The sequence below is a fragment of the Mobula hypostoma genome, chromosome 7 (genome assembly GCF_963921235.1).
Source record: "Mobula hypostoma chromosome 7, sMobHyp1.1, whole genome shotgun sequence".
Lineage (NCBI taxonomy): Eukaryota > Metazoa > Chordata > Chondrichthyes > Myliobatiformes > Myliobatidae > Mobula > Mobula hypostoma.
The window spans coordinates 170912652-170934609 of record NC_086103.1 but is presented as its reverse complement, the minus strand read 5'-3'; the positions used below and the strand labels follow the sequence as shown (position 1 = coordinate 170934609).

General features: G+C 42.2%; 1 protein-coding gene across 1 annotated transcript; it reads left to right on the top strand.

Annotated features, from left to right (window-relative positions):
• Positions 1–4575: 4575 nt before the first annotated feature.
• On the top strand, positions 4576–20737 carry LOC134349087 (cytokine receptor-like factor 2). Its single transcript, XM_063052943.1, has 3 exons — positions 4576–4726; positions 13225–13309; positions 20383–20737. The coding sequence occupies exons 1-3, from the start codon at positions 4650–4652 to the stop codon at positions 20659–20661; spliced, it is 441 nt and encodes a 146-aa protein (XP_062909013.1). The 5' UTR covers positions 4576–4649; the 3' UTR covers positions 20662–20737.
• The last annotated feature ends 1221 nt before the right edge of the window (positions 20738–21958 follow it).

Genomic DNA, 21958 nt, shown 5'->3' with positions numbered 1-21958 from the left:
GCTTCATGCAAATTGGAATTTTTTTGCACCGTGGTGTATATGTCAGTAAACTAATCTCATCTAAAATTGCCTCTTTTTAATGCAATAACTCAGTCACTCTGCAACATTGTTTGTCCTTGCAGACAGAATCAACTCATGGACTATCATTTCACTTGTTAAATGCTGATCCTGCAAAGTGTTATTTCTTCCATCTAAGATCCAAGATCTCTAATATTTTTGCGACTAATGGCTACTGGAGTGATTGGAGTCCCGCACTTATTTGGAAAGGAAAGACTGCAGTAGGTGCTGAATTTTGTTTTCAAATCTTGATCTCCTTATGTATTTTTATTTATTGTACTTAGAGATACAACACGGTAACAAGCCCTTTCAGCCCAATGAGCCCACGACACCCAATTACACCCAAGTGACCAATTAACCTACTAACCCATACATCATCGGAATGTGGGAGGAAACCAGAGCACCTGGAGGAAACCCACGCGGCCACCAGGAAGAATATATAGGCAGTAATGAGAACTGAACACAGGTTGCTGGCATTATGTTAACTACCACACTAACATGGCACCCCACCTAGAAGCCAACTCTATTTTTCAGACACTAATTTGTCTTCTGAAACTCAAACGATTCTGTGTAAGAACTATGACACGTAGCACACTACTGGATAAATGCAACAGGTCAGGTGGATTTCATAGAGGATAAAGGACCGAAGATATTTCATGTTGAGGCCCTTTATCTGGACTGGATGAAGATTCTTGACCCAAAACATCACAGTCCATTTCCCTCCACAGATGCTATGTAACCTCCAGTAGATTGTTTTTCTCCCCCTACAGATTCTAGCATCTGCAATCTCTTGTGCTACATCTCAGAACGTAAGCCAAAAATTCATCATTTCCAGCCACAATATTTAAATCAAACACAAATTTAATTATCATTCAATGTACATGAATATAGATGAACAAAACATTCCTCTGGGGTCAAGATGAAAACATACAGAGCACATTTAAAACAATAAGCAAAAAAACAGTCACGCAAAAAAAGAACACGTATATGGCCCGAGACCCTAAGCGATATGGAAACCGTAGAAACCATAGAAAACTACAGTACAGAAACAGGCCTTTTGGCCCTTCTTGGCTGTGCCGAACCATTTTCTGCCTAGTCCCACTGACCGGCACACGAACCATATCCCTCCATACACCTCCCATCCATGTATCTGTCCAATTTATTCTTAAATGCTAAAAAAGAACCCGCATTTACCACCTCATCTGGCAGCTCATTCCATACTCCCACCACTCTCTGTGTGAAGAAGCCACCCTAATGTTCCCTTTAAACTTTTCCCCCCTCATCCTTAGCCCATGTCCTCTGGTTTCTTTCTCCCCTTGCCTCAGCGGAAAAAGCCTGCTTGCATTCACTCTATCTATACCCATCATAATTTTATATACCTCTATCAAATCTCCCCTCATTCTTCTACGCTCCAGGGAATAAAGTCCTAACCTATTCAATCTTTCTCTGTAACTGAGTTTCTCAAGTCCTGGCAGCATCCTTGTAAACCTATGTCCCACAAATTAATGGTATCGTTCCTGGCACTGCAATACAGCCTTTCATTCTAGCTGAACCAACACTAGAGGCCAGCCCTCTACCATGCATGGATGCTAAGCTGCACTGCCTCCAGTGTCTCCTCTCCTAGACTGCAGCAGCAGGCAAGCCCACGGCTTGAGGCCTAGTCCTTGCTGAGGCTACACTACTTCCCCGTTACCTGCCAAACAAGGAAAACAGGCCTGCAGCACCTTACATTATCACCTTGTATTTGCCCTGTTTGTTTTCTTTTGCAAATAAGTTGTTTGTCATTCTATGTTGTGTATAGTTTTTCATTGATTCTTTTATATTTGTGTTCTACTGTGAATGCCCACAATAAAATGAATCTTAGAGTAGTATGTGGTGACATATATGTACTTTAATAATAAATTCACTTTGAACTTTGTATTTATAAAAGCTCAAGAAGGAAACGCAAGAGATTACACATAGAAAAGCATCTTTTTAATTATGTATATGAACATTTAAAAGAACAATTATGTTCTATTAAATGTTCGTATACATAATTAAAAAGACAGGTATATGGATAAGAAAAACAAAACTGCTGATGCTGGAATCTGTAGCAAGATAGAAACAATCTTCTGTAGGAATTTGGGAGGGGGTTGGTGGAATGCAATGGATTAGCAAGTACCTGAGGGATGAAGCTGTGACCAAATTGTTGGTTCGGCTCCAACGTGAATACTGAATCCATTTTTGGTCGCATTACTCCAGGATAGATGAGAAGATCTGAGAAAGGGTGAACGATGGATTTACAAGACTGACTACAAGGAAGAAGCACTTTAAATATAAAGATGAAGTGAGAATCAGTGATTGTTCCCCTAAAAAGTGAGGATATTGAAAGGAGATTTGATGGAAATATTTAAAATCATGAAGTGTAGGAAGAGAAAAACAATTCCCATGGACAAAGGGGAAGATAGAGAATAGAACATCAGTAAAACTCAGGAACAAGCCCTTCTGCCCATGCAGCTGTGCTGAATTAATTAAATTCATAGTTAAATCCCGAATTAAATTAATCCCGCCTGCCTACAGACTGTCCATATCTCTCATTTCTGTGCCTATATCAGAGCCTCTTCAGTGGCTCTATCATACTTCACAACTGGCAGTGAATTCCAGTCACCCACCACTTGCTGTGTGAAAATATTTCAAACATGAGAAAGTCTGCTGATGCTGGATATCCAAAGCAAAACACATAAAATGCTGGAGGAACTCAGCAGGTCAGGCAGCATCTACGGAAAACAGGAAACAATGGGCATTTCGGGCCGGGACCTTTCATCAGGACTGGAGAAAAAGATGAGATCAAAGTAAGAAGACGGGGGGAGCAGTGGAAGAAGCACAAGTTGGGAGGTGATAAGCAAAACAGGAAGAGGGGGAGGTTGAAGTAAAGAGCTGGGAAATTGATTGGTGAAAGAGATAAAGGGCTGGAGAAGGGAGAACACACACAAAAATGCTGGAGGAACTCAGCAGGCCAGGCTGCATCCATGGAAGAAATGTATAGTTGATGTTTTGGACTGAGACCCTTCGGCAGGACTGAAGAAAAAAAGATGAGGAAGAGATTTAAAAGGTGTGGGAGGGGAGAGAAAAACTCAAGGTGATAGGTGGAACTAAGAGGGAGAGGGATGAAGTAAAGAGCTGGGAAGTTGATTGGTGAAGGAGATATAGGGCTGGAGAAGGGGAAACCTAATAGGGGACATAGGCCATGAGAAAAGAAAAGCGGGAAGGAGCAACAGAGGGAAGTGATGGGCAGGCAAGGAGATAGAGTGAGAGAGGGAAAAGAAAATGGGGAATGGTGAAGTGGGAGGGGGGAGGAATTACTGGAAGTACAAGAAATCGATGTTTCAGAAGGAATAAAAGGTATTGGTCCTTCAACCTGAGTGTGGCCTCATTGCGACAGGAGAGGAGGCCATGGATTGACATGTCGGAATGGGAATGGGAAATGGAATTGAAATAGGTCTACTATCGGATGAAGCGTAAGTGCTCGGTCAAGGGAGAATCTGATTGGAGAGAACAGAAGGCCATGGAAAAAAGGGAAAGGGGAGGAGTACCAGAAGGAGGTGATGAGCAGGTAAGGGGATAGGTGAGAGAGGGAAAAGAAAATGGGGAATGGTAAAGGAGAGGAGGGGACCATTACCAGAAGTCTGAAAACTCAATGTTCACGCTATTAGGTTAGACTCAGACGGAATATAAGGTGTTGCTCTTCCAACCTGAATGTGGCCTCCTTGCGACAGTAGAGGAGGCCACGGACTGACATGTTGGAATAGGAATGGGAAGTAGAATTGAAATTGATGGCTACAAGGAGATCCCACGTTTTCTGGCGGGCAGAGCATAGGTGCTCCGCATGGCAGTCTCCCAGTCTATGCAGATCTCACTTTTCAGAACTATGCAGGAGAGCAGGTTATTTCAAAGTTCAAAGTAAATTCATTATTGAGGTACATATATGTTACCATATACAACCCTCAGATTCATTTCCTTGCAGGCAGTTGCAGGAAAATAAGAAAATAAAGTAGAATGAATAAAAACAAATACATCAACCGAACTGGCGATTTGTATTAGCAGGATTGCTTGCACGGGCTATCCCTGCATTAGGGCCATTCGTGCTGAGGAAGTTTGCCCTCAAAATTCATAAATCTCTCAAAACTCACTCGGAATAAAATTAATTCTCTTTGTGTGAAAAAAGAAGTAATAAGTAAACATGGAATTTATTTTTGTTGCACGTTACGCACGTGCATACAGCAAATCCTTGCGTTACAGGAAGTCACGACATGGCCTGTTTTCTAGAAGCGTCACCCCGTCACGCAGGGTCAGCAGAGACTCAATGCGCTGAATGCCTTCCTTCTGTGCCGTAAATGAATCAATGAGTGTCTTCCATCACAATGGCAAAGGACAAAGTCCTCATCTGCTTTAGCACATGACATTGGCAAATAAGAAGCCTGATGGCAAACTGAAGTCCACACTGAAGAAAAAGTATACCTGAAATTTTAGGAAGTTATATTGCTGGATAATGGTTCTTTAATGTGTTTCTCCATCTTCTTCCCCCAGACTCATGCCCCTCATCTAGGATAAAGATGCTTTTCCTGGTGTTACTGCCAGCAGCACTACTTGTTTTGGTCATACTAATCTGCGTGCTTTATAGAGTAAAGAGGTAAGTCATGGATTTCTCAGTGGGGAAGTCTGTGGTATTTTGGGCTGTTGATTGAAGCAGAGTGAAGATAACATCAACAGTAATATAACACTGAATGAGTATCATCAAGTAGATCTTTGGTCACGTTAATCTGAGTAACATTGGTCACTATTCAGTCACAGTTTTACTTAATTACTTAATCCCATCATCCCTACAGAGGCAACAGGCCTCTAATGGCAGCTCGCCAGAATTCTCTACGCTGGGCCAGTCTTTCATGTTGCCTCCAGGCGCAGCCATCTTTGAAGAGTCTTCCTCTCCCAAGGATGAGGTCTTTGGAGTTTCTAATGGTGATTCTGTAGTACTGGGTTTTTACAGGGTGGGATTGCTAGTCCCATGGCTAACCTTCCTCTTTATGTAGCTGGGATTGGTTCTGTCCAAGTCAGAGTTCATTCACAGTGGAGCCAACTCTTATTGAGGCTGAAAGCTTAGAAACACTGTCATTCAATGGGGCATTTATGATCAACTACAGTTGCTTCCAGAATGGTTCTTGCCCCTTTCCCACACAGCTCACCCCGCACTTTGCTCTTCCTGAAGGTTGAGCCTTATTCATGTCTTTCAACATGGTGCTGAAGCAAAGCCTGTCTATTTGTGCAGATCTGACACACCTCTTTGTAGATGACATGGGGATACAAATGTCATACAGTAGAGCCCAAAGGGACAACGTCAAAGGGAGAGAAGTATCTGCTGGCATTGAAGCGGGTCCAGAGGTGGTTCACAAGAATCATTCTGGGAATGAATGAGTTAATGTATGAGGGGCATTTGATAGCTCTACACATGACTCAGTGCAGTTCAGAAGAATGAGAGGGGATCTCATTGAAACTTACTGAATATTGAAAGGCCTGGGTAATGTGGACTTGGAGAAGATGTTCCCTATAATTGGAGAATCTAGGAAAACACTGCATAGTCTCAGAATACAAGGACGTGGTATTAGAAAGAGTTGAGAAGGAATTTCTTTAGCCTGAGGGTGGTGAATATGTGGAATTCATTTACACAGACTGCTGTGGAGGGAATATTTAAAGTGGAGGTTGATAAGTTCTCAATTAGTAAGAGTGTCAAAGGTTAAGGAAAGAAGACAGGCTAATGGGGTTGAGAGTGATAATAAATCAGCCACAATGGAAGGGTGGAACAGAGGGGCTGAATGGCCTAATTCTGCTCCTATTTCTTATTTTCTTATGGTTTTATCAGAGGAAGCAGAAGAAGATTCATCAGCCAACTCCTATCTAGGCTTCACAGGAAACCACGCTCTCCTCTACATCTCAGAGGACCAATGTGCATGCAAGCTACACTTCTGAAAGATGGTCTCAAAGTAAAGCTCACTACCTCCAGTGCAACCGTTCCCTCATTTATATGGGTTCCATGTAACCATATTAAAACCTATATACCTTGGTATTTCAATATTTGACTAGATACTTCTTCAAATGTTGTGCGAGGATCCACCACCCCCTCAGGTAAAACATTGCAGACCCTTCTGTGAAATAATTCTTCCTCATGTTCCTCAGACCCCAGCCGGCAGCCAAGCTCCAAGAACCCAAGCCCCGAGGGTTCTTGGAGCTTGGCTTGGGATCCTTGAGGCTAGGGTTCTTGGAGCTTGGTTTGGGATCCAAGCCTGAAATCCCCAGCCTCCAATCTCAAGACACAAGGCCCCAGCCTGCAGCCAAGCTCAAGACCCAAGGCCCTGGCCTCAAGCCTCAAGAGTGAAGTCCCCAGCCTGTCTCCAAGCTCAGGCCTCTAGACCCCAACCCCAGCCACATCCTGTCCTGAAGCCATGTCATGTCCTTGCCTGGTTCTGGGGTCCGAGCCCGAGGCAAGACCCAGGTTCTGGGGCCTAGTCCAGTCTTGGGCTCGGAGTCAAAGCCTTGTCTCCTAGTCCATGGTTTCTAGTCCTGGTCCCGCTTTCCCAAGCCCAAGTCTGCATTCTTGTCCCTGCTCCTGGTCTGAATCCTGTCACGTCCCTACTCTAGTCAAATCCTGTTCCTTGTACTTCAGTGTCTGTGTCTTACATTTGGGTCCATTCCCAGTGCCCCATTGTGACATAAGTTATATTTAATTTCATGAATGTCAGATTGCTAAACTCTCTGGGTGTCCATCTGAGACTTGAGCCCCATAAACCCTGAATGCTTGAGTTGTGGCTTTGACCAGAATCTGGTGCTTCCTGTTAGGTGGATCTTAAATTATAGAGCAGCATCACATGTTATTCGGGTTTTAAGACAAATGTTTAAATTACTGCAGCATTATGTTATCTTTCATGATGCAATAAGTAGTTCAAGGTTATCACGAAGTATTTTACCACCTGCTGAATAGCCTGATTTCTATCTGATACTCAACAGCACTGTACAATGAACTTCAATCTGTGGTATGCCAGAGCTATTAAACTCTCAAATAAGCCTCACCCTCAGCTCATTTCATTGCCGAATTTCCAAAGAGAAGGAGGGTTGTATCTGGAGGTGCATGACCTCCTCTTGCTTGATGATGATGCCACCCTCAAAGTGGAGGAGAAACACCTTATATTCTGTTTGGTATCTTCCAACATGATGGCATAAATACCAACTTCTCCTTCCAGTAATTTTCTTTCCTCCTGCTCCCTTCTTCCTTTATTCCCCATTCTGGCCTTTCACCTCTTTTTACCTGCCCATCACTCCCCCCGGGTCCTTTCCTCCTTCCCTTTCTCCTATGGTACACTCGCCGCTCCTATCAGATTCCTTCTTCTCCAGCTTTTTATCTTTCCCACCCACCTGGCTTCACATATCACCTTCAAGCGAGCTTACTTTCTCTCACTGCACCTTTTTATTCTGGCACCTTCCCCACTTCCTTTCCAGTGCTGAAGAATGGTCTCAGCCCAAAATGTCAGCTGCTTATTTTTCGGTTCCATAGATGCTGCCTGGCTTGCTAAGTCTGTCCCGCACTTTTGTGTGTTGCTTTGTACCTGGTGATATCTGGTAAAAGTGTTACACTTCATCAAAAGGCTGGATGTCCCATAAGACATGGGAGCAGAATTAGGCTATTCAGTCGATCCAGACTGCTCTGCCGTTCCAGAAAGCCAGCTCCTCCAACATGGTGGACCTTCCATGGGACTGCACTGTATCATGACAAAGTTGATGCTTGGGAGTGGGGCTTTTACCCAGAGTCATACAGCACGGGGATTGTCCTTTGGCCTACCTTGTTCTTGCTGGACATAAATTCAAATCAATATCAATCCCATTTTCCAACACTTTGTCATAGAAACCATAGAAACTACAGCACAGAAACAGGCCCTTTGGCCCTTCTTGGCTGTGCCGAACCATTTTCTGCCTAGTCCCACTGACCTGCACACGGACCATATCCCTCCATACACCTCCCATCCATGTATCTGTCCAATTTATTCTTAAATGTTAAAAAAGAACCCACATTTACCACCTCGTCTGGCAGCTCATTCCACACTCCCACCACTCTCTGTGTGAAGAAGCCCTCCACTAATGTTCCCTTTAAACTTTTCCCCCCTCACCCTAAACCCATGTCCTCTGGTTTTTTTCTCCCCTTGCCTCAGTGGAAAAAGCCTGCTTGCATTCACTCTATCTATACCCATCATAATTTTATATACCTCTATCAAATCTCCCCTCATTCTTCTACACTCCAGGGAATAAAGTCCCAACCTATTCAAACTTTCTCTGTAACTGAGTTTCTCAAGTCCCGGCAACATCCTTGTAAACCTTCTCTGCACTCTTTCAACCTTATTTATATCCTTCCTGTAATTTGGTGACCAAAACTGAACACAATACTCCAGATTCGGCCTCACCAATGCCTCATACAACCTCATCATAGCATTCCAGCTCTTATACTCAATACTTTGATTATTAAAGGCCAATGTACCAAAAGCCCTCTTTACGACTCTATCTACCTGTGACGCCACTTTCAGGGAATTTTGTATCTGTATTCCCAGATCCCTCTGTTCCACTGCACTCCTCAGTGCCTTACCATTAACCCTGTATGTTCTACGTTGGTTTGTCCTTCCAACGTGTAATACCTCACACTTGTCAGTATTAAACTCCATCTGCCATTTTTTAGCCTATTTTTCCAGCTGGTCCAAGTCCCTCTGCAGGGTCTGAAAACCTTCCTCACTGTCTACTACACCTCCAATCCTTGTATCATCAGCAAATTTGCTGATCCAATTTACCACATTATCATCCAGATCATTGATATAGATGACAAATAACAATGAACCCAGCACTGATCCCTGTGGCACACCACTTCCACTCAGAGAAGCAATTCTCTACCACCACTCTCTGGCTTCTTCCATCGAGCCAATGTCTAATCCAATTTACCACCTCTCCATGTATACCTAGCGACTGAATTTTCCTAACTAACCTCCCATGCGGGACCTTGTCAAAGGCCTTACTGAAGTCCATGTAGACAATATTCACTGCCTTCTCATCATCCACTTTCCTGGTAACCTCCTGAAAAAACTCCGATAGATTGGTCAAACATGACCTACCACGCACAAAGCCATGTTGACTCTCCCTAATAAGTCCCAGTCTATCCAAATGCTTGTAGATTCTGTCTCTTAGTACTCCCTCCAATAACTTACCTACTACTGACGTTAAACTTACTGGCCTATAATTTCCCGGGTTACTTTTCGATCCTTTTTTAAACAACGGAACAACATGAGCCACTCTCCAATCCTCTGGCACCTCACCTGTAGACAGCACATTTAAAATATTTCAGCCAGGGCCCCTGCAATTTCAACACTAGTCTCCTTCAAGGTCCGAGGGAACACCCTGTCAGGTCCCGGGGATTTATCCACTTTAGTTTTCCTCAAGACAGAAAGGACCTCTTCCTTTTTGATCTGTACAGTTTCCATGATCTCACTACTTGTTTCCCTTAATTCCATAGACTTCATGCCAGTTTCCTTAGTAAACACAGACGCAAAAAACCCATTTAAGATCTCCCCCATTTCCTTTGGTTCTGCACATAGCCGACCACTCTGATCTTCAAGAGGACCAATTTTATCCCTTACAATCCTTTTGCTCTTAATATACCTGTAAAAGCTCTTTGGATTATCCTTCACTTTGACTGCCAAGGCAACCTCATGTCTTCTTTTAGCCCTCCTGATTTCTTTCTTAAGTATTTTCTTGCACTTCTTATACTCCTCAAGCACCTTATTTACTCCCTGCTTCCTATACACATCATACAACTCCCTCTTCTTCTTTATCAGAGTTGCAATATCCCTTGAGAACCAAGGTTCCTTATTCCTATTCATCTTGCCTTTAATCCTGACAGGAACATACAAATTCTGCACTCTCAAAATTTCTGCTTTGAAGGCTTCCCACCTACCGATCACATCCATGCCAGAGAACAACCTGTCCCAATCCACGCTTTTTAGATCCTTTCTCATTTCCTCAAATTTGGCCTTCTTCCAGTTAAGAACCTCAACCCTAGGACCAGATCTATCCTTGTCCATGATCAAGTTGAAACTAATGGTGTTATGATCACTGGAACCAAAGTGCTCCCCTACACAGACTTCTGTCACTTGTCCTAACTCGTTTCCTAACAGGAGATCCAATATTGCATCCCCTCTAGTTGGTCCCTCTATATATTGATTTAGAAAACTTTCCTGAACACATTTTACAAACTCTAAACCATCTAGACCCCTAACAGTATGGGAGACCCAATCAATATATGGAAAATTAAAATCCCCTACCATCACAACTTTATGTTTCCTGCAGTTGCCTGCTATCTCTCTGCAGATTTGCACTTCCAATTCTCTTTGACTATTGGGTGGTCTGTAATACAATCCCACTAATGTGGCCATACCTTTCCTGTTTCTCAGCTCCACCCATAAGGACTCAGTAGACAAGCCCTCTAATCTGTCCTGCCTGAGCACTGCTGTAATATTTTCCCTAACAAGCAATGCCACTCCCCCACCTTTCATTCCTCTGCCTCGATCACATCTGAAACATCGGAACCCTGGAATATGAAGCTGCCAGTCCTGCCCCTCCTGTAGCCAAGTTTCACTAATTGCTACAATGTCATAATTCCACGTGTCAATCCACACCCTCAACTCATCCGCCTTCCCCTCAATACTCCTAGCATTGAAATATATACACCTCAGAATATTTTTACCACCACTCACAACCATTCTATTAGTGGATATGCTTGAACTTTTAACATCATTTATTTTCACCCCAGCCACACTGTCAGCTCTGGTACTGTGGTTCCCATCCCCCCTGCAAATCTAGTTTAAAGCCTCCCCAGTAGTGCTAACAAACCTCCCTGAAAGGATATTGGTCCTGTAGTTCAAGTGTAACCCGTCTCTCTTGTACAGGTCCCACCTGCCCCAGAAGAGGTCCCAATTATCCTGAAATCTGAAACCCTGCTCCCTACACCAGTTCCTCAGCCACTTGTTCATCCTCCAGAGCATTCTATTCCTACCCTCACTGGCACGTAGCACAGGTAGCAATCTGAGATTACCACCCTCGAGGTCCTGCTTTTCAACTTCCTACCAAACTCTCTATACTCACTCTCCAGGACCTCCTCACTCTTCCTTGCTATGTCATTGGTACCGATGTGCACCACAACATCTGGATGATCACCCTCCCACTTCAGAATGTCATGCAATCGATCAGAGACATCCTTGACCCTGGCACCCGGGAGGCAACAAACCATCCTGGATTCTCTGTCACGACCACAGAACCTCCTATCTGCACCTCTAACTATCGAGTCCCCTATCATTACCGCTCTCCTCTTTTTCCCCCCTCCCTTCTGCACTGCAGAGCCAGACCCAGTGCCAGAGATTCAGCTACTGCAGCTAGTCCCAGGTAAGTCATCCCCCCCAACAGTATCCAATGCGGTATACTTGTTGTTGAGGGGAATGGCCACAGGGGAACCCTGCTCTGCCTGCCCTTTCCCCTTCCCTCGCCTGACAGTGACCCAATTTCCTGTCCTCTGCTCCTTTGGCGTAACTACCTCCCTGTAGCTACGATCTATAATCTCCTCATTCTCCCAAATGATCCGCAGCCACAGCCTTCTTAGGGTGTTTCAAAGAGCTCACCTAAAAACTACTTAAACATTGACAGCATCTGGGTCTCCACCCACCTCTGAAGGCAATATATTCCAAATTTCAATCACCCTCATGGCAAAAAATTAATAGCTGAAATCTGGTCTTAACCTTTGAATCTCCACAGCAAAAGCCATTGGGCCACAAATGGCAGGCTGGTCAACAAGGTTCAGTCACTCGGCATTCAAGATGAGGTGGTAAATTGGATTAGACATTGGCTTTATGGGAGAAGTCAAAGAGTGGTTGCCTCTCCAACTGGAGGCCTGTGACTAGTGGAGTTCTCCAAGGATCGGTGCTGGGTCCATAGTTGTCTGTCAACTATATCAATGATTTGGATAATGTGGTTAACTGGATCAGCAGATTTGCAGTGGACAGCGAAGAAGGCTATCATATCTTACAGAGGGATTTGGACCAGCTGGAAAAATGGGCTGAAAAATGGCAGATGGAATTTAATGTAGACAACTGTGAGGTGTTGCACTTTGGTAGGACCAACCAGGCTAGGTCTTTACACAGTGAACGGTAGGACACTGAGGAGTGTGGTAAAGCAAAGGGATCTGGGAAAACAGGTCCATAATTCATTGACTGTTGCGTGATTGGTAGATAGTGTCGCAAAGAAAGCTTTTGGCACATTGGCCTTCATAAATCAAAGTACTGAATACAGGAGATGGGGTGTAGTGTTGATTTTGTATGAAATGTTGGTGAGGCCTAATTTGGAGTATTAATGGCAGTTTTGGTCATCTTCCTACAGGAAAGATGTAAATAAGGTTGAAAAACTGCATAGAAAAGTTACAAGGATGTTGTCTGTTCTGGAGGACAAATTGTGAGGAAAGTTTGAATGGATTAGAACTTTATTCCTTAGAGCGTAGACGATTGAGAGGAGATTTGATAGAGGTATACAAAAAGTGAGGTGTATAGAGGAGATAAATGCAAGCAGGTGAGAATTTTAAGGGGAACGTGAGGGGAAGCTCTTTCACTCAAAGGGTTGCGACAGTGTGGAATGAGCTGCCAGCACAAGTGATGCATGCGAGCTTGATTTCAACGCTTAAGCAAAGTTTGGTTAGGTACATAGATGGTAGGGGTACACAGGAACATGGTCCCAGTGCAGGTCGATGGGAATAGGCCATTTAAATCGTTCTGCACAGAGTAGGTGGGCTGAAGGGCCTGTTTCTGTGTGTACTTTTCTATCACTTTATGACCGCAGACGTGTAACATGAATATGTGAGAGTGGACACAATTACTTATTCTCATGACTTTTAAACATTTCCCATTTATCCCATAGAGGGATAAACCTGCTGAGTTCTTCTAGCATTATGTGTGTTGCTCTGGATTTCCAATATCTGCAATATCTCCTGCGTTTGTAAACATTTTCTTTCTGTGTATACCGGGCATCTGCCTCTGTATGTGGACTGATCATATTTTACTTCTTTAGGGTAAGGACTGGGCTTTTCCCAGGAATACCAGATCCAAAACGTTTATTCGTAGACCTATTTGATGATCACGATGGAAACTTCCAGGTAATATGAGAATTATTTTAAATTGTACTCTTTACATACACGCCTTCTTGCCTGTCTACGGATGCTGTCTGGTGAGTTATGTTATAAGAAACTCTGTCTGTTTGATAGGAATCGCTGTGGATGTGAAATTTTGCGGTTGTCATAGATAACTATGCACTAAAGGTCACTGAATATTACAGTAAAAATCTTAGATAGTAATCTGTTGAACAAGTGTTAGCTAATCTTTTTTTTATTTTGCTTTCTAGCTATCTAAAGTATCAAAAGAGTGTCTAAATTGAGATTATAGCAAAGAAACTGGGCGTTCACTCCAAATTGTATACACCAGAGAATGTACTCCATATGAATCCCCTCCCAGTTCATTTACTTATGGAAACAGGCCCTTCCAGACCATGAGCCTGTGCTGCCCAGTTACACCCATGTAAACAGTCTTTGGGATGTGGCATCCAAAGCACCCAGGGGAAACCTTGCAGACACAATGAGACTGTACAAACTCCTTATAGATAACGACAGGGTCATTGGCATTGTGACGGCATGACACTAACTGCTAAGCTACCATGCCACCCAATTATTTCATCTCAGCATTTGGGATTCCTCACTATTCTCTTTACCCTTATATACTTAACATTCTTACATCTGAAAGCAATTAAGCGTTTAGTCTCAAAGTTCAAAGTAAGTTCATTATCGAAGTGCATATACGTCACCATATACAACCCAGAGATTCATTGTCTTGTGGGCATGCTCAATATATCCAAAACAGAATAATAACTATAATAGAATCAATGAAAGATTACTCAACTTGAGTGTTCAACCAGAGTACAGAAGACAACAATCTGCGCAAGTACAGAAAGAGAGAAATAGTAATAACAAATAAATAAGCAGTAGATATCAAGAATGTAAGATGAAGAGTCCTTGAAAGTGAGTCTGTTGGTTGTGGGAACATTTCAATGATGGGACAAGTGAAGTTGAGTGAAGTTATCCCATTTGGTTAAAGAGACTGATGGTTGAGGGGTAATAACTGTTCCTGAACCTGGTGGTGTGAGTCCTAAAACTCGAGTGCCTTCTTCTTGATGGCAGCAGCGAGAAAAGTGCATGACCTGGGTGATGGGGTCTCTGATGATGGATAATGCTTTCCTGCATCATTGTTCTATAAAGATGTGGTCAATGGCTGGGAGAGCTTTACCCATAATGAACTGGGCCGTATTCACTACTTTTTGTAGGATTTTTCACTCAAGGGTATTGGTGTTCCAATACTAGGCGGTGATGCATCTAGTCAACATGTTCTCCAGTACATATCTCTTGAAGTTTTTCAAAGTTTTAGATGCAATGCTGAACCTTTGCAAACTCTTAAGCAACTAGAGGCACTGTCATATTTTCTTCTTACGTGCTGGGCCTAGGACCAGTCCTCTGAAATAATAACACCGAGGAATTTAAAATTGCTGACCCTCTCCACCTCTGATCTTCTGATGAGTACTGGCTCATTGATCTCTAGTTTCCTTCTCCTGAAGTCAATAATCAGTTCCTTTGTCTTGCTGACATTGAGTAAGAAGTGGTGTTATGACAACTCGGGCAGATTTTCATTCTCCTTCCTTTGTACTGGTTCATCACTTCCTTTGATTAGGCCTATGACAGTAATGTTGTCAGCAAATTGGAATATGGCATTGGAGCTGTGCTTAGCCACGCATTTATAAGTGTAAAGAGAGTAGAGCAGGGGGCTAAGCACACAGCCTTGTTGTGTACCCGCACTGATTGAGATCATGGAGGAGATGTTATCAATCTAAACTGACTGTGGTCTGCAAGAGAGGAAATCAAGGATCCAATTGCATAAGGAGATATTGAGACCTAGGTCTTGGAGCTTATTGATTAGTTTTGAGGGGAAGGTGGTACTGAATGCTGAGCTGTAGTCAAAAAGGAGCATTCTGATGTATGCATCTTTGTTGTCCAGATATTCCAGGGTTGAGTTAAGAGCCAACGAGATGACATCTGCTGCTGACCTGTTGCTCCAGTAGGCAAACTGGATCCTTCTCAGGCAGGAATTGATATGTTTTATTACCAACCTCTCAAAGGCCACAGTTTAAGAATAAGGGGTAGACAATTTAGAACGGAGTTGAGGAGAAACTTTTTCACACAGAGGGTTGTGGTTCTGTGGAATGCTCTACCTCAGAAGGCAGTGGAGGCCAATTCTCTCGATTCTTTTAAAAAAAGAGTTATATAGAGCTCTTAAAGATAGCAGAGAGAAGGGATATGGGGAGAAGGCAGGAAAAAGGTACTGCTTGTGGATTATCAGCCACGATCACAGTGAATGGCGGTGCTGGCTCGAAGGGCTGAATGGCCTACTCCTGCACCTATTGTCTATTGTCTAAAACACTTCATCACTGTGGATGTAAGTGCTACTGAGTGACAGTCATTGAGACAGGTCACCACACTCTTCTTGGGCACCAGTACAAATGAAGCTTGCTTGAAGAAGCTGAACACCTCAGGCAGCTGAAGCGAGAGGTTAAAGTTCTCAGTGAACACTCCAGCCAGTTGATCAGCACAGGTCTTTAGTACTTGACCAGGTACGTCATCTGGTCAGGATAATTTTCAGGAGTTCACCCTCCTGAAGGCTGCTCACACATCGGCCACTGAGTCTGAAATCATAGGATCATCAGGAGCTGTGGGAGTTTGTGATGCTTCCTCCATGTTTGGATCATCAAAGCAAGCATAGAAGTCATTGACCTCACCTAAAAGCGAAGCCCTGCTGTAGCCTATGTCACTTGATCTAACTTTATAAGAGGTGATAGCATTCAAGCCCTGCCACAACTGTCGAACATCCTCCATTGATTCAAGTTTAGTCCAGAATTGCCACTTCGCCCATGAGTTGGCTTTCTGGAGGTCGCACCTGGACTTGTAAACTTTCGCGGTCACCAGACTGGAATGCCTCTGATTCAGCTTTCAGCAGATTGTGGACCTCATAGTTCATTTAGGGCTTTTCAAAGCATCTTATAGTAGAGCAACACACTACAAATTCTGGAGGAACTCAGCAGGTCAGGCAGCATCTATGGAAATGAATAACCAGTCAATGTTTTATGCCGAGACTTTTGGTCAGGACTGAATATGAAGGGGGAAGAAGCCAGAATAAGAAAGTGGGGGCAGGGGAAGGAGGTCAAATTAGATGATAGGTGAAGCCAGATGCAGGGGATGGTAGTAGGGTGGGAGAGGGAGGATAAAGTGAAAAGCTGGGAGGTGTTAGGTGAAAAAGGTGAAGAGCTGAAAGGAAGTTCCCCACATCTCACTTTGGATTTACTAGTATCGGACTTGAAGCCCCTACAAAGAATATAATAATAATAATAATAATAATAATAATAATAAATACTTTATTGATCCTGAGTGGGAAATTCTTTTACTACAGCAGCAACATTTAAAAACACACTTAGCAGTGTGCAGATTTAACTAATAATAACGTGCAGAATAATAATATAGGCAATAATGATTTACCAATGTTCAATAATGTGCAAAATAATAAAACAGAGACTATTGTACAATAATGTTCTCCTGTCACACAGAGTTGAACTGTTTCATATGCTTATTGCATTTAGAAGGAAAGAAATATGAGAATGGCTGAAAGGATCATTGAGGTCTCCTTACTATCTATGGGGGACATTTATCAGGAGAGCTGTAAACACAGGGCCCTTAATACTTTTAAGATTCCCACCCGTCCATCCAGCATCCTCTTTGACCTTCTACCATCAAACAGGAGACTCTGATGCATAAAAACAAGAATGGTCAGGATAGGAAAACAGTTTCTTCCCTCAGGCCATTAGGCTTTGAACTCCATGTCGCATCGTACTTGAAATTTCACTGGTTAATCTTTTTTATACCTTACAATATTTAATTTATCCACTTTAGGTTGTTTACTTATGCATAATTCATCTGTAGATTTTATCCTTCCCCTTTCAAAAGTTATTGCATGTTATGTGTGTTTCATGTACTCCTGTGCTTTACAGCCTGGTTTGGAAAACGTTGTCTCATTCGACAGTTAATGGCAATAAACTTGACTTGACTTGACTTGACTAGTTACCATCCTAAAGATATGGATGAAGATTTCATTGACTAAATAACTGAGATTGAATCCAAAGAAGGTGGTATTCCATTGGTATTCCATTGTATTCCATTTGATGATATTCATGGTATTCTGTAATGGATGTAAACAACTTTCCTTTTTAGGGAAATAAGTTAGGGGAGCAGGAAGAAGGGAATAGAGTACATCTTAAATCAGGAACACGGAAAGAGGGTGAGGTGAAACCTAAACACCCACTGAGTCAAATGATCTCTCTCTGTGTTGGGAAACCTATGTAATCAGTCTGTTGATTATTTTTCTCAGTCTCCAATGTACAGTGTGTTTGCAATGGACTCAAGGGCGTGAGTTTTGCCTTGTCTACCTCTGCTTCTCTAAATATTATAAGCAATTTAATCTCATGTCAGCTTCCTCTGTCCTGAAGGAAATGACCACAATTTATCCACAATCTCATTAAATGTCTCCAAAATTAACTTATTTCCTCATGTTGAAACCTCTCTGTTCCTTGTCAATCCACTTTGCACCCTGTCAAATTTTTGTAATGCAATGCTCAGGTCAGTTTTAGCTCTAGCTTCACCAGTCTGTTTCCTTGTGCTGGGTGTTCACAAATATTTACTGATCATACTTACAAGTTGTGGCTAATTTGACCGCATTAACATTTGAGGACTCTTAATTGAACAGCTGTGTAGCATAAAATACTGGTTAAACTTTGACAAACTACTTTAGATGCACAGCGGTTAGTATAAAGACTGGTTGCATCACAGCCTGGTATGGAAAAGCCTGTAGTGGACAGAGTCCAGTCCATCACAGGTAAAACCCTCCTCATCATAAATCACGTCTACATGTGGGCTGTCGCTAGAAAGCAGCTCCCATCATCAAGGGCTCTCTCCATCCAGGTCAAGCTCTCTTCTCGCTACTGCCATCAGGAAGGAGGTACAGGAGCCTTATGTTCCACACCGACAGGTTCAGAAACAGTTATTACCCCTCAACCATCAGGCTTTACTTACCCCAACACTGAACTGATTCCACAAGCTGAGGACTTACTTTTACTGACTCTAAAACTCACGTTCTCAATATTATTTATTACTTATTAATCTAATATTATTATTTGTTCTTGTTGAATTTGCAGAATCAGTCACCTTTTGCACATTGGTTGTTTGCCTGTCTTTGTGTGTAGTTTTTCATTGATTCTATTGTGTTTCTTTGTGTTTCTGAATGCCGACAAGAAGATGGGTCTCAGGTTAATATATGATGACACATATGTACATTTATAATACACTTACTTGGAAATTTGAATTTTGAACTTAGTTTAACTTGGTATTTGAAATATATTCTTTTAATTCAAAACTGAAAGTTCATGTAGCCTAACTATGATCTGAAGGCACTTAAACAATGGTGCCATGGGATGGCAATGGTTTCGGAGACAGCGGTTAACTGGAAATGCCATAAGAAAGGCCATAGGTGATCTCTACAAGTTGAACACTTTCACACTTTAGTGAAGGGCGAAGTTGGTTCTAACAAATTCACAAAAGCAGGAAATTGAGGACCTGAGTTAGAAGGAAAGCTTGAAAAAGTTAAGACTTTCTTCCCTGAAGCATAGGAGAATGAGGGGAGATTCGATAGAGATATGCAAAATTATGAAGGGCATAGATGGAGTAATGCAAGCAGGCTTTTTAAACTAAGGCCAGGCAGGACAGGAACTAGAGGTCAGAGGCCAAAGGTGAAAGGCGAAATACTAAGAGAACCTGAGGGGGTTCTTCATTCGGAGCATGGTGTAAGGTGGAACGAGCTGCCAGTGAAGTGGTGGATGCAGATTCAATTTCAACACTTCTAAGAGAAAATTGGATAAGTACATGGATGGGGAGGCATAGAGGGCTACAGCCCAGGTGCCAGTTGATGAGTTTAGGCAGAATAATAGTTCAGCATGGGCTCATGGGATGAAGAACCTGTTTCTGTGCTGTAGTATTCTATTAATCTACGACAAGATTCTATTAATCCTTTCATCATGCATGTTCATGGTTATAATATGGAACTGGGAACAGGCTCCAGTCATGAAGGCTAAGTTCATTCAGAGAGGCTGACCCAGCAGTATCTCACTAATATAGACCTCAGTTAATTCAGGGAGATTCGACAACTATCTTAGAGCAATGAAGAATTTAACCTGATTCATTCCTTGTGCGGGGTGTTCCTTTGCAGAGCTCCTAATTGAGATCTCATTGAAACCTACTGAATATTTGAAAGACCTGGATAGAGTGGATAATGAGAGGATGTTTCCTATAGTGGGGAAATCTAGGACTAGAGAGAATAACCTCAGAATATAAGGGTGTCCCTTTAGTAGAGAGATGAAGACGAATTTCTTTAGCCAGTGTTCATTGCCACAGACATCTATGAAGGACAAGCCATTAGATATATTTAAAGCTCTTGATTAGTAAGGCAGCAAAAGTTGCGGGGAGAAGGTAGGGGAATCAGGTTGAGTGGAGTACTTAGTTGGCCATGATGGAATCGTGAGAAGGACTTGATGGGACAAATGGTCTAATTCTGCTCCTATGTCTTATGGTCTTCAAGTTCTGGCTAATTTTACTCCCATTTCATCTGGAAATTTATTTCAATAGTATAAATAGGTAAAGGTAAAGTTCCTCCCTGCACCGTCAGGCAACCTTGCCACTTCTTTAGTGTTTGTCTGTTTTACATCGCTTAGTTGTTAGCTCAATGCTCGACCCAGCACAGGTGGCACTTGTGCAAGAAGCTGGCTGGATTTGAACCTGGGACCTCTTGTTCCAAAGTCCAAGTGCAGGTGCCATGACACCATCAGCACAGTTATTTCAATAGAATAGCTTACCATTAGACACTGGTCAGCTATAGACAAGTTAATCTATCCCACAATTATCAATTGATATTTAGAATGGGATGAAGAAGCAGTAACAGTAATAGAATTCAGGCTCTTAGTTTTAGACACCTAACCTACTATGAATAAAGCATAATAATTAACATGTCAAAATAATGCTTCTGTTTACAAAAGGAATGGATTGGTGTTTCTAAGGATCTACATACAGACTGTCAATCAAATTGTACTCCGATTGAATGCCTAATTGAAGAGGATTCAGTGAGAGTGAACACAGAGTGCAAGGATTCCCTGGAGGACATAACTGAAAAAAATGAGCCAGTCCCAGAGACTATTAATGAATGTATTGAAAACTCAGAAGAGAATCTACCAACCTCCCAATTACTGGGTCCGAAGCCTGCTGCTATTGACATGTCCAAGTTTGTTGTGGATGGAAGCATATATATTAAGCTATGAAATGCAAGCTAAGGAATATGCCTTTTAACATAAGATACATGATAGATATCAATAAGGAAGAAATTGAAACTCTAAAGTTAATATACACAGCTTGTAAAACTAATGTTTAAGAATATATTTGCATTCATTGTGCATCACTAGGATGCCTGCTGTTGTTCTAAACACGAGTTAAACATTATTTCTGTAACTTAGATATTGGTTGTAAAATTCCTTGCATAGTTTCTTCTTTAATGAAATTACCATACACAATCAGAAATAACCTTGTAACTGATTATCTAGATTATTAGCCATATTGGATGACACAAAATAACTTTTATTCTTATTGAAACAGAAAAATTTTCAAAACAAAAGCCATGTTACTTTTAGAGGATTAAATATTATTTCACTCATTCTCAAATGGGAACATTAGGACTGATGTTCTAAAATGTGGTCAAAAAGATAGATTAATTCAAAGACATAGCTTTAAAGATAACTGGCAGGTTGAGTCGGTAGTAGGGAAGCCAAACAATGTTAGCACTCATTTCGAAAAGACTAGAACATAAAATAAGGATGTAATGGTGAGGCTTTATGAAGCATTGGTATGATTGAGCTTGGAGTATTGTGAGCAGTTTTGGGCCCCTGATCTATGAATGGGTGTGCTGGCATCAGAGGGGATCCAGAGCATTATCTCGGAAATGAAAGGGTCATCTAATGAGGAGTGTTTAATGGCTTTGGGCCTGTAATCACTGGAGTTCAGGAGAATGAGGTGGGGGGATCTCATTGAAACCCACTGAATATTGAAAGGCCTAGACAGAGTAGACATGAAGAGGATGTTTCCTAGAACGGGGGAATCTAGGATCAGAGGGCACAGCCTCAGAATAGAAGAAGATCCCTTTAGAACAGAGATAAGGAAGAAAGGTGGTCAATCTGCGGAATACATTGCCACAGATGGCTGTGGAGACTAAGTTATTGGGTATACTTAAAGCGGAGGTTTATGGGTTCTTGATTAGTAAGGGCGTCAAAGGTTAGAAGAAGGTAGGAGAATGGGATTGAGAGGGGTAATAAATCAGCCATGATGGAATAGCAAGGCATACTCAATGGGCCAAATGGCCTGATTATGCTCTTATGGTCTTATGTTCTTAAAGAATAATTTTCAAAAAGAAAATGATCTTTATCTACACAGTATTTCACCTTTCACAACTTTGTGATCTTTATCTGTACATCTTAAAGTGACCACACTAAAGCAGCAAATACAGTGGTGAATTCACACAAACAGCAATGTATAAGCAGATAAACTATTTTAGTGATGTTAAAAGAT

Bases quoted from the DNA above. Each gene is read 5' to 3' on its own strand.
- LOC134349087 (XM_063052943.1), top strand. From the start codon at position 4,650: ATGCTTTTCCTGGTGTTACTGCCAGCAGCACTACTTGTTTTGGTCATA. The intron at 4,727-13,224 runs GTAAGTCATGGA...TTACTTCTTTAG, and splicing joins GTGCTTTATAGAGTAAAGAG to GGTAAGGACTGGGCTTTTCC. The intron at 13,310-20,382 runs GTAATATGAGAA...TGTTTACAAAAG, and splicing joins ATCACGATGGAAACTTCCAG to GAATGGATTGGTGTTTCTAA.